This window comes from Anguilla rostrata, chromosome 7 (assembly GCF_018555375.3).
Source record: "Anguilla rostrata isolate EN2019 chromosome 7, ASM1855537v3, whole genome shotgun sequence".
NCBI classification, from domain to species: domain Eukaryota; kingdom Metazoa; phylum Chordata; class Actinopteri; order Anguilliformes; family Anguillidae; genus Anguilla; species Anguilla rostrata.
The window spans coordinates 23052447-23068751 of NC_057939.1; the positions used below are offsets into that span (position 1 = coordinate 23052447).

Below are 16305 nucleotides of genomic sequence, written 5' to 3' on the forward strand. Positions count from 1 at the left end.
GTAGCCTTTGCGTTGAGCTATGCGAATATCAAGAGTGGAATGTTCCGGTTTTTGAGGGAAAAAAATAAGTGAAAGGAGAGAGGGGATTGGAGGACCAGGCCTTTCTGCAGCCCAGGGCTGCCCAACCCTGTTTCTGGGGATCTGCCGTCCTGTTGGTTTTCACCCCAACCCTAAGGCAGCACACCTCATTCTACAGCTAGAGGTTTCGAGATTTTGAGCTGCTAATTATTAGAACCAGGCGTGCAAAATTATGGTTGAAATGAAGACCTACAGGACGGCAGATCTCCTGGAACGGGGTTGGGCAGTCTAGCTCTCCTCTCTCCTTTCCTCCTGTGGGTTGTATTGTCAGCGCGATGGCGCGGCTGTCTCTGGACGCATCGGCGTCCTCGTCGCTAACTTCCTCTGCCCCGTGAATAACGCCGGGCTGGTCTTAAGTCCCCTTCACCCCGGAGGTCTGAGATGTTCAGCTCGTAATTTCTTCCGTTTCCTGTTCGGCGCGTTTTCTCTGTTTCCACTTTGAACGCTAGGGGTGAGGGTGGTGTTCGTAAGGGGATTATTCTAAGGGTTGGGGCTGGGGGTGGGGTCGGGGGGCAGGAGGATTGGGGAAGGGGGGTGGGCAATATTGAAACCACACCTGTTTTGGGAGTAATGGGGGGAAGAAATGTTTTCTGACATATCTGATTGACAATCTTAACTGGTTTGACTGTTTACATGACACTGTGGGGGAAGGGGGGGTGGGGTTGAGGAGGTGGGGCAGGGCGGGCGGGCGGGGCACAACGACCTTAAGGCGGGGTGCTGGACTAGTCCGGGGCAGCACCATGGTCCAAAGTACCGATAGTAGCTTTCTACCAGCCTGTGTATATTTCACTCAGTTTGGAAGTGGCTTGGATGGGGCAGGGGGGTGGGGGTGGGTGTGGGCGGGGGCGTGGGGTGAGGGTGGGTGGGTTCCGGGAGGGAGGGAGGGTGGGGTTCAAGGGGGGAGGGAGGTATAACAATGTTACAGACCTTTCTTAACTATCTGATGACATGGTGACAAAGCTGACAGAACAAAGACTTTCTACTTGTGTTTTGGGTTAGGTTTTTTTTTTTGTGTTTGTAAATGATGCTTTTTCTAATATGCTTCAGCAGGTTTCATTTTGTTTCTTTCATTCGTTTTTTGTTACTTCCAAAAGCAGCTGTTTTTCTTTTTACTTTCATTTTTATGAGCTCTGATCAAAATGTGTATGCTCTACTCTGCCAAATTACTGTTGTTTTAACATAGTTTTCCCTGCACTGCTCAGTGAACAGAAGCGAGAGAGGGGGCCGTCTTTAGAGACTGCAGTACCAGCAGGCCCATCTCACTTTTACCAAGACCATTGGCTGTCTGTGTAACCCAGCACTAACTCTCTCTCACTCTCTCTCTCTTCTTTCCCCCTCACACCCCTTCTCCCACACTGCCCTCACTGCCCCATTCACATTCTTACCCTGTCTGTCCTAACCTCACTCTTTCTTCCTCATGTTTTTATCTGTCTCTCTCTCTCCCCCCTCTCTTTCACTCGCTCTCTTCACTGTGTTTTCCAAGGGGATGAGATCTCTGCTCCAAAGGGACTGCTCTCGGGCCGTTTCTCAACCATAGATGTAATATGTGCTTGATTGGCGGAAAGTTCTGTCAGACCTCCAGATAGCTGCTCTGTAATACACCCCCCTGACAGGAGCTGACCGGCTTTCATTCGGCTTGACCAGCGGCTAAATAAGATCCAAAATCGCGTGGCGGTTGGAACGAGTCAGGAAAAAAAAAAAAAAGCGGCTAACCACTGATGTGGAAGAGTTCTCCAACAGATAGTTACTAACTGCTGTCTTCGTTTCTCACCAAACTTTCTTTTCAAGCCTTTTGTGAGCAAACGTATGTCCACAGAAAACAGGAAAAGAAAACTTAAAAAAATTAAAAAAAAAAAAAAAAAACATCTAAAATTGTAAAAAGACTTTTGTACACGTGGCAGTAAAGCTGTAAAACTGAACACACCCCTGATGTTCTTCAGACACTGCGGCTTCATTGGAGCAAAGACTCAGGTTGCCTACTTTAACCTGGCTGCACATAATTTGACCATTGTTGTTTTTTTTTTTGGTTTTTTTTTGTTTTTTTAAAACGAGTAGAGCCATTCTAGTGTATAACGCATTTATGTCCTGTCCACCAATGATGGGAGAGCGGGGCTTCATTCAATCCCCTAGAAAAATGGGGCGGAGCTCACCCGTTTGGTCCAATCACAGTGTTTTCCTGTGGAAAGGCGGGTCTTGATGAGGCTGGCTTTGTTTCGAGTTCACGATTGACAGCACAAGGAGGCTCCGCCTCCTCGGCGGGGTTGGTGAAGCCTCACTCTCTCATCCCTGCTATCCACAGTGTGTGTGCAGATGGCTCTCATGAAAAATGGAGCTCTCTCCACTGTGTGTGTTTATATACATAAGCTGAAGTGTCTGTGTAGTAGTGTTCTCAGTACTCAGAAAGGGGGGGCTGTAGAGAGGTAGGACCTGTGCAGTTGTAACATTTTAGCAATAACGTGAAACTGGGGGTGGGGCAGTGACAGGAGGGGTGGGGTGGGGGGGAGGTGGGGAGATGGGGGAGGGAGTTTTTTGATAACACGATAGGGTTTTTTGTACATATTGCACCTGCTCAGTTCCATATTACATTAAAGTAAAAAAAAGAAAAAAAAACTACAATATTGGCAAAAAAATAAAAAAATCAAGAAATAAAAAGTGAAATGTAAACCGTTTGTTCCATTTTTTTCTTTTAAATTCCTGCAGTTGATCCAATGTCCTTCATGCCTGTTGAGATGCATTCTGAATTGCATGTTTCCGTCCACCACTTCCATTTTCTCTACAGTCCACCAGTCAAACTGCCCAGCCTCCTCCTGGGGCTTGTGCTCACCATGAAGACTGTAGGCCCCTGATCCCCTAAGAGCACCTGGGGTTTACGTTCACAATGCAGACTGTAGGCCTCTGATCCCCAAAGAGCACCTGGTGTTTACGTTCACAATGCAGACTGTAGGCCACTGATCCACAAAGAGCACCTAGGACCTACATTCATAATGCTGACTTTAGCCCCCCCTATCCCCCCAAAGAGCATCTGGGGCCTACATTCATGATGCAGGCCGTAGTCCCCCTATCCCCCCAAAGAGCATCTGGGGCCTACATTCATGATGCAGACTGTAGTCCCCCTATCCCTCAAAGAGCACCTGTGGCCTATGTTCGCAAAGTAGACCGATCCCCGAAGAGCTCCTTTCAGAGGTAGGGGACACATTTCCCCTATAGCCATCTGTCCTTCACATTGTGAAGCTTTCAGCCATAGCTAATGTGTGGATGAAGGGCATACAGTTACTCTATGCCCTATTTTCAGTTTGTAGTATACCCATCACATTATTGTTCCCAAAACGTAACATCATAATTCACTTAATTAGCAAACACATTTTCAGGCCTGCGCCTTGCTAAATTTAGTCAAAGAAGTACAAAGAACACTGAATATTTAATGACTCACAGTCCATTCATCCCATGTATGCCTACTGCTTAACTAAAAATATTTCCCCAAATATCAACACAACTGCATGCACATTGTCACTTGTGCAGTGTGTTGGGTGCTTAATTAGGTCTTGCCAGTGGTTTCCTTACAGTAAATAGTTTCACGTTGTGTTATGTCAACCTCACAGCAGTTCCTTACCCACAATTTGGGACCCACTGCCCTTCGGTACTGTATGTTTTACAGCTAAGAGTGGTGTGTGTGTGTGTGCATGGTGTAAACTGAAAGTTGTCACTAAGAGCGGTGTGTGTGCGCGTGTATGTAATGTAACCTGCAACTTCCAAAAAGCATTGTGTGTGTAAGTTTGTGTGTGTGTGAGTGTGTGTGTGTGTGTGTATACAGGTAATCTGCAGCTTATAAAGATGAATTAGAATGATGGTGTAATTAGGCTGTAGTGATATGTTAACTTGGTACGGTAATGGAATTAAGAGGGCATGGAGTGATCCCTGGAGAGAGACTGTTTGGGTGGAGGTGCCGCTCGCAGTTTACAGATGGGCAGGGAGGGTGCAGGGGTTCAGGTGGAAGGATTTTAAGTGCCGGGGAGACATAAACCAAAGAGCCGGCGTCTGGAAAATGTCAGCGTCGTCTTGTCGCCGCCGCAACCTCCTTGCTCTTTTAAGAAGTTCCTCTCTGGCCCGGGTTGTTAAAAGCTTAAGAATAATCCCGTTTGATTCAAATAAACATTGTTTATGGGCTCCACTGTACACATGGGCACACCGCAAAATGTTGGGTTATGTTTTTATGACTTAAAGGATTATACAGCGTGAAAGAAGTTGCATAATAGTTACGTTAAAGAGAAGGAAAAAAAATCATGGCGGTACAAAAACAATGACCAGTGTCCAATATGTACTAAAACCAGAGATAGAACATCAGCAAATTCATGAAAAGCATTGAGATTTGATCGTTCCACACCAACATTCAGTTAGGTTGAAGAACAGGCTGTTGGATAATGGTATTACTGCACTACAGCCTGGAGCCTGAAGCCTGGGTTGAACTGAAATACTCAGCTGCACTTCCACAAACTACCATATGAGGCAGGATTCCTGACAATTATAATTGTGACCAAAGTATCTGGACGCTCCTTGGTCTAGCCCTTTAGTTCCAGTGAAGGCAAATTTTACATTCAAGACAAAATCACATTCAAGACAATTCTATGCTTCTCCAACAGTTTGGAGAAGGCCATTTCCTGTTTCAGCCTGACAGTGCCCCTGGGCACACAGCAAGGTACGTGTAGAAATGGTTTTGTGGAGAATGTTGTGGAAAAATTTGACTGGCCTGCACAGAGCCCTGACCTCAACCCATCCAACACTTTTGGGATCAGTTGGAAAGCCAACTGCGAGCCAGCCCTAATCAGCCAATCAGTGACCTCACTAATGCTATTCTGGCTGAATGGATGCAAATCCCTGCAGAAATCCTCCAATATCTAGTATAAAGCCTTCCTGAAATAGAGGAGATTACAGCAGCGAAGGGTGGACCAACTCCATATTAATACCCATAATTTTGGATGAGATGTGGGATGTCAGGTGTCCACATACTTTTGGCCATGCAGTGTATCTCTGGTGCTTATTAACACTGTTGGGTAAGTTAGATGCTGAGTGGAATTCAAATTGTGAAACGGTACAGTCTCATGGACACCCGCTTGTCCTGGAGTCAGGATATAAGACGGGTCTCGTCACATGGTGTCACTGAATACAAGTACAGCTCTGGAAAATTAAGAGACCACCCCATATTTGAACAAAAAAAGAATTGGGGTTACTCCACCAAATATTGATTGTTCAACCCTTCCCATGCAAAGAAATTGTTATTTTTATTTTATATTTACAGGTATAAATTTCATTTTCTTTATTCTTTGTACAACAACCCTTTTTAGTATTTTTTTAGTATTTTGACCATTTTTTTATTTTATGCAAATAATTGTTCTGAATAACATTTGTTTGTAATTAAATGTGGTAAACAGTTCACGAAAGAAAGTAGAAAGATTTTACACAGACACATACCAATAAACTGAATCTGAAAATTTTATGTGGTTTCATAATTTTTCTCCAGAGCTGTATGCCTGTGTATGCCTATGTATGTTAGCATTGCGTCCTGTCCAGATTCGAATCATATCAAGGATTGCAAAGCAAGCAATCTGCTGTTTGGGTCAGGAATCTTCTGGTCTTATCAAAGCGAAGTTTATGGGTGCATTTACTTTTATGCAAACAAAAGTAAGTGCAAGCACTTCAACAGGGCAGAACGTAACTATAGGAAGGTATCGTGTAGCTGTATTGGCCTCCACCCAAGTGAATACAAATGACACATTAAGAGTGTTTAGTCGCTTACATATACTGTGTTTGTTCAATAGCCTACAGCCTGAAGCCAATCTTTGTATGAGCGTGTTGAGAGCATGTTGCCGGCTCGGATCCTATTCACTGAAGCTCAAGAAAATTAGTACCACATAATAATTAATGGCAACTAGTATTGTTTTTGTCTCGGGTTTTCTTTTATATAATGCATGACAGTTACCAAGACAACCTCATTCCATTCCCATTTACATTCTCATGGAAAAAGCAATTACAAAATGGGCGGGGTTTCTCAAAACATACATATATATTCATGTATAGTAGTACGACATACATTTTATTACGTCATCTTTCAAGACAGATACTTAAGACATTAAAATTCAAATTTCAAATAGAAAATAATATGAATATAGCATTCTGCTGAGTCATAAGAAGCAAGGCTACACACCCAGTGAGCATACTTTTAAGTAGTGGGGTAAAAAAAAAAAAGAGAAATAAAAAGATGAAGAAATGCTACATTAGGCCGCCCTTCGTTTTTTGGAATCGATAAGGATTAGACGTGATTGGCGTGTTGTACAGACACGGCCCTTTGAAGGTGGAACAGGTGCAGAATGTCCCAGAGAGAGAGAGAGATAACGTTACTTTGGTAAGAGAACAAACGTCGCTTTCATAACAGCGCACAATGGGTCAAGGCCCAGCAAAAACAAAGAATACAAAAGCAAACGAAAAACTTGCACATCTGTAGAAACTTCACATTTACAAAACACGACCCCGGTTGATCGATGCACTTTAGCTTTGTGCTTTAGCGCGTTAGCCGACAGGCACTATCAACACGATCAGCACAGCGACATTGTTACCGGGCGCACGGCAGTTAGGCAGAAGGCATTTAGCGTCGAGAGAGCTTTCAGAGGGCTAAGCTTGCTGACGTGGGGAGACGGCGCAGTCCGAGACTGTCCTCTGTCAGTGGCAGAGAAAACCTCTGTCCTAACTGCTTCAACCTCTCTCCTGCGTTTTCTCCCCACAGTTATTTACATGACACTTGCCAAGATTTCCCACTAACCGGCAATGTCAAAATGCTCTCGAAAGCGCCGTTCAAGCACTTTGCACGATCTGGGCACCATCAAAGCGGTGACTGCTGGACCAGGCTGACCGATGTACGAAGAGCAGGGGCCAGTTTCAATCCGATGAAGAGGGAAAAGAAGGTGTAAAACTACAGGACCCTGAATCATCAGGGATATTAAAACTGTTAGTCACCCACGCCAGGTAGGAACTCCCCCAACCCCCCCCCCCCCCCCAAATTCAGGAGCTGTAGATGAGAACTGCAGAACTCCATGGCAACATGGTAGCTGCCAAAGTAAACCACACTGGAGAATGTAAACTGGCGCACCCTCAAAACTCAAGGCAGCGTTCTGTAGCAATGGGAGAATGAGTCTGCGGGACCAATCTCCTGACCAAAATGGGTGCCGCTACCATATGCTGTCAATCACCGAGATATGAGCCAATCAGGACATGCTCTCCATGAAAAAAAAACACTAGGCTTGGTTTCTGACAGCACATGGCAACTCCACCTATTTTGGAGTTCATGAAGCCCCCCAACTTAGCTGGCATGGCAACGTTATTTGCAATTTTGAATATTTCTCATAAGGAATGTGTGACTACCCTGGATGTGACATCAATGTGAACTCTTCACAGGTCAGAGGATTCTTTCATTGGGGAAGCAGACACAGCTAATAGCAGAACTGACTGCATTAAGTAAACCAGACGAGTGTTGAGTCACCCTGGAGCTGCCTTCTGTCTCTGCGTCACTTTCTACAGGAACACGCTCCTGCCCCACTCCACCCCACCCTGCCCCGCCATAATGGGACCCTATTTCTGAAGGGGTTCAAACAGCACAGATGGTAGAAACTGTCTGATACAGCTGTCTACCTCTGTGTTATGTCAACTGTGTCTCTGCCTCTGTGATGCCGTCAGAATGGACTATTCAACTAGCCAAGAACCCTTAGTTCATTTGACATAGACACACGTTAACACTGATAGTTCATTTGACAGAGATACATGTGTAACACTGATAGTTAATTGGACAGAGATACACGTGTAACACCGAGTTAATTTGACAGTGACACAAGAGTAACACTGATAGTTAATTTGACAGAGATAGACGGGTAACACTGATAGTTAATTTGACAGAGACGCGTAAGACAGAGTTAATTTGACAGTGACACACACGTAACACTGATAGTTCATTTGACAGAGACACACGTGTAACACAGAATTAATATGACAGTGACACGCATAACACTGAGAGATAATTTGACAGTGGCACACACATAAAGCTGATAGTCCATTTGACAGCGACACACACACACATAACACTGAATGGCTGAGTAACTCTGACTGGTGTGCAGCTCTGCTGTGCTTCTTTAAGCTCATTCCTAAGAGTGAACGGCACACCCACCGGCTGAGCACTTCTCAGGCGTAGCGCAGCTCTTTAAAGCTTTGTGAAGAGGCAGTCCTGGCTGACCTGGCACCCCTTCAGACATCCAGAGCTCAGATCCAGTCCCTCTACAGCTCTCTGCCCAGTCCTTCCTTAGAGTTATCCAGGTTCGCATAGTACTGTCCCAACAGCATTTTTGAAAGCCATGGGGGTGGGCATGGGCGTGATGGTGGAGGGGTGCGGGCGGGGGGGGGTTGGGTTTGGATCGTGTGTGCTGCAGCATGGGTGAGTTCACAATAAAGAAATGGGCTCTCTCCTACACAAGGGGGTGGGGGTGGGGCAAGGCAGCGGGGGCGCGGTTTACAACGAGGTGGGGCTACGCCTGGGCGGAGCCGCGGGTGCTGCTGTAGGTGAACCGGGTGAGGGTGCCGCCCGAGTGGGTGTGGCCGTCCTCCTCCGGGCCGGGGCCTCGGCAGAGGCAGCCGTTGGCGCGGCGAGCGCGCGGCCCCGCCCCCCTGCGGACCCCGCCCCCGCCCCGGGGGGAGCAGCAGGCGAAGGTGGCCAGCATGCCCTGGCGGAAGCGCTTGTTCATGAAGCAGTAGATGATGGGGTTGACGCAGGCGGAGGTGTAGGACAGCAGGTGGATGAAGGAGATGGGCGCGCCGGAGAGCAGCCGGTCGGCCGAGCGCCGGTGGAAGGCCCGCCAGGCGTTGACGCTGAAGATGGGCGTCCAGCACAGGAAGAAGAGGCAGACGATGACCAGGAGCATGCGGATCACGCGCTTCTTGGCCATCAGGTTGGTGGCCGAGCTGTTGCTGCTGACGCGGCTCAGCTTGGCCTTGCTGCTCCCGCCAACACCGCTGCCGCTGCCGCCACCGTCACTGCCCTGCCGCTGCGACCGCTGCGCCTGCAGCTGCTGCAGCTCCGCCTTTCGCTTGGAGGGCTGGAGGTAGCAGCCGTCCCCGTCCGCGGGCCTCAGGCCGTTGGTGCTGGCCCCTCTCTCTGGGGTGGCAGGGTTAGGGAGGGGTTACAAGAGAGTGCAGATAATGTGTTTAAATTGTTTCAGAATAGATTCGATTTATTTGATAATGAAAAATGAATACAAATCTGCTCCAGCTGAGGACAGATATTTCATACGTTTGAAACCATCAAGGATAAATAAATAAAAAAAACCCTCATTTCCATCATGGTCCTCGAACAGGACTGACAGTTGTACACTCAAAGACATTCTGTTTTTTTCTTTGAGAGACATTGAATTTCTATGTGCATTTTTGCAGCTGGGCTTGTTTGTATGACAGTTAACCTCTAGGGACTGTTAACGCATGTGAATTGGTTACTTTTGATCTTCAGGCTAATGGCAGTTATTCAACAAAATGTATCCTTGTGAGTAGACAGTATTCTGCTAGGAATGTCATCCTTGTGGAAGTGGACAGGTCATTCTGTGTGTGGAAGGATTATTCTGATGTCTTACCCCTGTTAGATTTTCTGTTGTTCATTTCAAACTTAATTCCCTTGTAGAGCTCCAGTGAAATAAGACCATATGCTGTCATCATGACCAGCCCTGGCACTAGAAACAGGAGCAGTAGCAGGAACACATACCTGCAAGGAGAGACAGAGGTCATGTGCATGTTTTCCAGGTTTCTGAAAAACAGCTAAGTATCACCAGTATGAGCTACCGCAGTAGACAACAATGCAGTGTGATTGGTCCTCACTGGGACTGCTCAATGACATCAATGTCCAAGTAAGTAAATTGCAGAAAGATTTTAACAGAGACAAAAACTAAACCTTGTGAGAAAGCAGCCCTCTGATTGGTCCTCACCAGAATTGCTGCGTGACATTTCCGTACCAATGAACACATTGCTAAGAGATTTCAACAGGCGAAGAAAGAAAAGGAGCATTCTCACTGGCCATCCCCAGGAATGCCATATGACCTCACAAGGCCAGTAAGCAAGTTGTTGAATGGCTTTTCGCAGTGTCAAAAACAAGGGAGGAGCATTCTGATTGGTCCTCACCAGGACTGCTGGATGATGTCACTGGGCCAGACCAGCCTGCACATGTTCCCAGTGCTGTTGTTGTAGCGGGTGAAGGGCACCAGGGTGCTGGCGATGGGGTACGGCAGCATCAGGATGAAGGACACCACCCAAGTGGCGGTGATGACCTTGGCGGCGTGAGACTTGGTCTGCCAGGTACGCGAGGTCAGCGGGTTGCAGATGGCGCTGTACCGCTCCAGGGAGATGGCCACCAAGTTGAAGGTGGACACGCTGACCGAGACACCTACGGAACAAGAGCCTCATTTCCAGTTTAACTTCTCAAAGGCAAAATCTGTGCGTTCGTAAATGTGTGGTAATTCTTAAAAAGGTGTTTGTTTGGAATTCCATGACCAGTGGTGCCCTATGGGGGGTGGGATTCAGGACAATTCTAAGGGTCCTGAGTGACAGGAGCCCTCAAGAAATTGTGCTGTAATTGTGCTGGGATGGCGTAGGCCAGGGGTGGTGGGGCCTAATGTTAGATCTTTTCATGGGGCCCAAAATCCCTGGAGGACAGTACTGATATATGCATGCTCTGCTCCCAGACTGCTGAAGAGTGAACCCGCTCCTGTTATTTTCAGGTTTGGTACTGGTTATTAGCGTTGGTGAGTGAAGATCTCCATTTAATTCAGGTTCTATTTTAGTGCTTTGGCTAGATGGCATATTTACTACATGCCCCTCGTGGGTGTCTTTGGCCCGAGAGAAGATCCAGTGCTTCAAAGCCATTTACTGTACATTGTCTGTTCCTAATAAATGTTAGAATGTCACAATAAACGTCACAGCACCATAAGAATAACACCTGTAAACCTGTCCAAATGATCACCAAAATAGTTTAGCAGCCTGAAAATGGTGGCATTATAAGATATTGAAATATAAGGTCATGCTGGATTCATCAATAAAAAATATGAATTAATCAAACAGCATTTCCATTGGCATCTACATTACCAGGCGGGAAAGTCTGTAATTTAAAAAAATAAAATAAAATAAGAAGTAAAAATCCTTTTTCGCTTAACAAATGGATGTAAAAACTTTTTTTTTACCCTTTAACTTTTACCTCAAACCATGGCAGTCTAGCTCATGCCTCTGTGAGTAAGTGTTGGGGATCAGGGGGATGTGCTAGAAGTCATGTGACTGCATCCAAGCAGTCCAAATGCAGGTCCAGCGGGATGCTCTGAGTGGACGTTGCTGGACGGTGTTGGAACCTGCTTTAGAATTCTCTGATCCAGGGATGGCTCAATCCTTTCTGAGATCACAAACATGGGTGTTGGGTTGGTGGATTCTGGGGGGTGGGGGGGAGTCCTGTGTGCAGGTTTCACCAAATATCATTGATACGTGTTCCCCTTTTATTGCACCCCGCCCCCCCCCTCCCCCCCACATGACTGCCACCCCTCTCAGACACATGGGGCCCTAGCTAACCAAGGACTGCCCCTGCTCTGATCTAAGAAATCATCTGTAGCCAACCCAGGTAGAGGGAGACAGACCCCCCCCCCCACTCACCCATAAAGTACATGGCTCCCTTGCAGATGCCGCTGCTGAAGATGAAGTCCTTCATGAGGTTGGGAATGAGGGTGAAGGGCATGCAGAAGACGCAGAGCATCAGGTCGCTGGCCGCCAGCGACAGCAGGAACAGGTTGGTGACGGTGCGCATGCGCCCGTTCCGGACCAGCACGGTGATGATGAGGGAGTTTCCCAGAATGCTCAGCAGGAATATCAGGACGTAGAGGAAGATCCGGACAGTCTGGTTGATATCTGGAAGGGAGCAAAAATAATCTCAAAAGACAAGAGCGGTGAAACAGATTTGAGAACACCGCCTTGGATTATGCCAAAAGTTCTGAAGGTAAATCTTATTTTTTTTAGGTCTGAGGTTTTCATATCTGTGGTTGCAGAGTGGAGTTCCATGAGTGCGGTTATAGTGTGCCCGGGAAGGGCTGGAGAGAGGGAAGATTCCTCCCTGGAAGTGCCAGCTAACTAACTCACATCCTGTGACTTCTGATCCTAATAGCTTACTTCTTTATTCTGATTTTATGGCTTGGTTGTGCAGCTATCAGGTAATCCTGGGTCAAATTTAAAAGACTCTGACATGGTTTCATCTCCCTCCGGAGACATGAGAGTTCAGCCAGAATGTCATCGATTGATGTACCGATAAGGAGCAGAGAGAGGGTGTATAAAAGAACTGGGTCTGCCAGACTCACAGAGAAACCTGTGAGGGCACTGGTGACATGGAGCAGGTCAATGATGTAATCTTCTGATGTGAATTCACATGCTGCAGAAAGCACATTTACTCTATGACCTCATATTTACCATATGACCATGGCCTGATATGGCTCCAGTGCTTGTGCTAATCTGGCACAAACACAATCATATTCATTTCTACATCAACTGTGTCCTTTAGAACAGACCCAATTCATTTGTAACCACACGGTACTTATTTTTCAACACAAACACGGTTTTCCCCACAGCTGAATACATTTTATGTTAGGAAGTAGTTGTTCAGGCGTATTGAAGTAAAAACAATATTCAGAACAAAAAATGGGCAAACAATCAGGAGAATTAATCGCAATAAACTTATTCATCAATGAAGGCTGATGCATACTTAAACTGCCCAGGGGTTTTGGTGGCCCTAAACAATAATGTTGTTAATTCCCCAAAGTATTAAAATAGTAATAACAATAATAACTTGAATTGCGTGGCCCAGGGATGGCTGCAAGGGGTGTTAATGCGAGCGGCCAGCTCAGCTTCAGCACAACATGCATAATTAGAAAACTGCTTCGTTTTAACTCGGGCGCTTGGATTTCATGCCATTTTTTCGAGTAATGCTTCATTCCGAAGAGCCAATTTGTGTTCTTTCGAGAGATGTTCTCAAACGTCTTAGCCCGCGCACAGGGGGAAATCTGCGAGCAGCAGGAGCGCTTCTTGTCTGTGTATCATAATTGTTTGTACATGGATAGTCTCTGAATGACTTTAACGTTACTTGTTAGATGGCAGATTTAGTAGTAACCTAGACAATGGAAATGTATAGCCTGCTGCAGAAATGAAAATGTAAGCCTTGCTTCATCGAGTAATCTGCCTCCATCTGTAAAGCCGGCTAATAATTCATTTTAATTCTAATAGCAAAATATATCCTATCAGATTTTAGAGATTATATTATTGTTTTGTTAATTTATGAAAAACAAGGATAATAATAATAATAGTAATAATAATAATTATTATTATTGTTATTATTATGTTTTACAAAGGCACAAATCTCTTTTACAGAAAATAATACCCACGCCATGTTCACGGGTGTTCCATCTATTTTGTCATAGCGTTCTGAATCATGTTCTGGTATACTGGATGCATGTTCAAGTAAACTTTTGAGCTCATGAACTTGGTAATAAGTGTGTTGAGACAGTTTCCCTGCTTTGTGCATGTGGCAAATCTGTAGCACACCCTACATATGCGCTTCAAAGTCGTCAAAAAAAACCCCGCCAAAATAAATGACCTTTCATTAAATTATAATTATCACTTGGCAGGGAAACGTAGGAAATGGCAAGACACAATAAGCGTTTTAATATTTATCAGACGGTGCAGTGCAACCTTACCTTTAGGCTCCTGCGTAAAGTCCATTCCGTTGTCGCAGTCCGAATCATTCTTGATGCCCAGTCCGCACAATAGTTTATAAATATCAGTGGAATTTCTGAATATATCAGGCAGTGTAAAGGTCTCCATTTTCGCGTTGTTCTTGTTCCACGCCAAATTTAAACTTGAATAGTGCCAGTCGTTAGTCTCCGCTCATTTGAATCACTGTCAGAACATGTGTCTGGTTTTAAATAACGTGTCATTTTTGTTTTTGTTTGTTTTTTAATAAAAAATATTCCTGCACCTCTAAAATCAAAATGATTTCTTCTCAATGCAGCACCTGTCTTAAACTAACTTAACTGATTCACATTTTCTGCTACGTTCAAGTTTTAATATAATTTACGATGGGCAAGTTTCATAAAGATTAATATATATCTCCAAATTGCAAAATAGTTGCGTATCCAGTGATATTACAGCGAATTGCATCTCGCTGCTCCGATCAAGTCTGCGACCGCAACCGCCGTACGTTTGCAGTTGCCGACAGTGTGCAAGCCTTTGAGACTCCAGTGCGCGAGGGGCTGTAGCCCACAGAACACGGGTACAAGTGACCACGCCTTTCACACGCTTAGAGATATATTACCTGATCCGATACAGGGTTAATTTACTGGACAGTTCATTTGCATGATTGATTTTTTAATCGGTGCATACTGAAGGTACGTGCTGGAAAATGGCTTGAGACAAGCTTCATAATAAAATTTTGGATGTGTTTCTCACTTAGTCCTGTCAACTAAACAGAAACAATTAGAAGTAAACTTGCATGTGCATTTATGCATTTGCCACAATATGGAAAGTGTTGATGTTCTGGCCAAAAAAATAAACCACAAATAAATAGACTCGGCACGCAATTTCTACCTGACAAAATAATGACATTTAAAAATAAGATACAATTTTTTTTTCAGGAACGATGATTTAAAACGGATTTTTACGTTTCCTTCTTGATAATCAAATCGCGATAGCTGGCATAATATCAGTTCAGAATTGCAATGTTGATTACATTATTGTAATGTTTCTGATGTTTTATTTATTTATTTTATTTTAAGGCTTCTTTAAATTATTATTTATTTAAAATGTAGGCTATTCATATTGGCAAAATCAGTTTATTCACATAATGCAGGTTGCATCTTCCACAACAGAAAGGATTTGAATCGTCTCTGAGGAAATTAAGTTGGATTGATTCGTGATATCTTGTTTTGCAAATATTGTTTCAGTATTTTTCAATATTTTTTCATTAAACATTATTATACACCAGGGACCAATGTCATTATTAATCGTAAAGGCAATTTGCTCTTATAATCATGCAGATAAGATATGATTATTAACTTATGGGCAGTTTCCTGCTTTGTGCAGTACTAATCAAAATAAATGGGCCATATTAACATATAGCCTACATGTCTTAATGCTGTCTTTCATGGAAATGAGCGCTAACTTATTCGCTCAAAAGTATTTTTTATTATGCTACTGGATGCTTATTTTAATTCCTTCAACAACAACAGCAAGCAGAGGAAGAACAGGAGCAAGAACAAGACCACTACTACGACAACAAGCTAGGAGTACTAGTGGTACTAGTGCACTAGTTGTTCTAAAAACAAACACATACAAATAATAATACATTTGTATTGTGCTTTTTACTTAGGTTTATGGTGCACAAAGAGGTTCACAAGAAGCAATTAAAAATAATGAAATCATTAAACCATCAATGAAAAGCATGAGAAAATTTACACAAAAAGAATAGCCTACGCTTTGAAGTACACGTATTTAAAAAACAAAATGAATGTTGAAATTCGAATCATTAAAACTTTATAGTGGCCTAATTTGTTCAGAGAGGGCGTTACACAGTGTGAGCACCTTGCAGCATATGCTACCTCACGTTTTCGAAATTAAACAGTTTCATATATTGCAATTTCAAATGATACCTAGCCTAGATTTTACACTTCTGTTTCTCATTTGGAATTAAGCTATCAAGATTTTCATGTAGAATTTTTGTTTGTGGATGAGTATTCAGCAACAATAGTCAAGGTTTCTATAAGATGGGGGAAATTGCGAATCATCCAGTGTTTTATATAAGCAAGGTGGTATTAATTCCATAATTTTTATATAATGAAAAACTTGGACAGGAACAATTATCATAATAAAATATAAAATTATCATTGAGAAAATTTAGAAAAAAGCGTTTCACAAAAGTACTACCATATGAAGCTCAATATGAATGTTTAAATGCGTTAAAATGGCGATAAATGGCACGGCATGATATGATCTAGCAGAATGATCGACAGGCTTGAATCACTGAATCAAAACATACCGCATTTATGATGCTAATTGCTGTATAAACTGGCAGTAAAATAATTTATCTGTTAAGGGGAACTATATTTTCTCTTACTTGTTTCCTTCAGGGTTCCT

At 44.1% G+C, this 16305-nt stretch overlaps 1 protein-coding gene across 1 annotated transcript; it reads right to left on the minus strand.

The window, feature by feature from the left end:
• Positions 1-7853: 7853 nt before the first annotated feature.
• cckar (cholecystokinin A receptor) lies at positions 7854-14486 on the minus strand. The gene is made up of 5 exons (XM_064343826.1): positions 13872-14486; positions 11788-12039; positions 10276-10537; positions 9735-9862; positions 7854-9265 (listed from the first exon to the last, which is right to left on the minus strand). The coding sequence occupies exons 1-5, from the start codon at positions 13996-13998 to the stop codon at positions 8640-8642; spliced, it is 1395 nt and encodes a 464-aa protein (XP_064199896.1). The 5' UTR covers positions 13999-14486; the 3' UTR covers positions 7854-8639.
• Positions 14487-16305: the final 1819 nt, after the last annotated feature.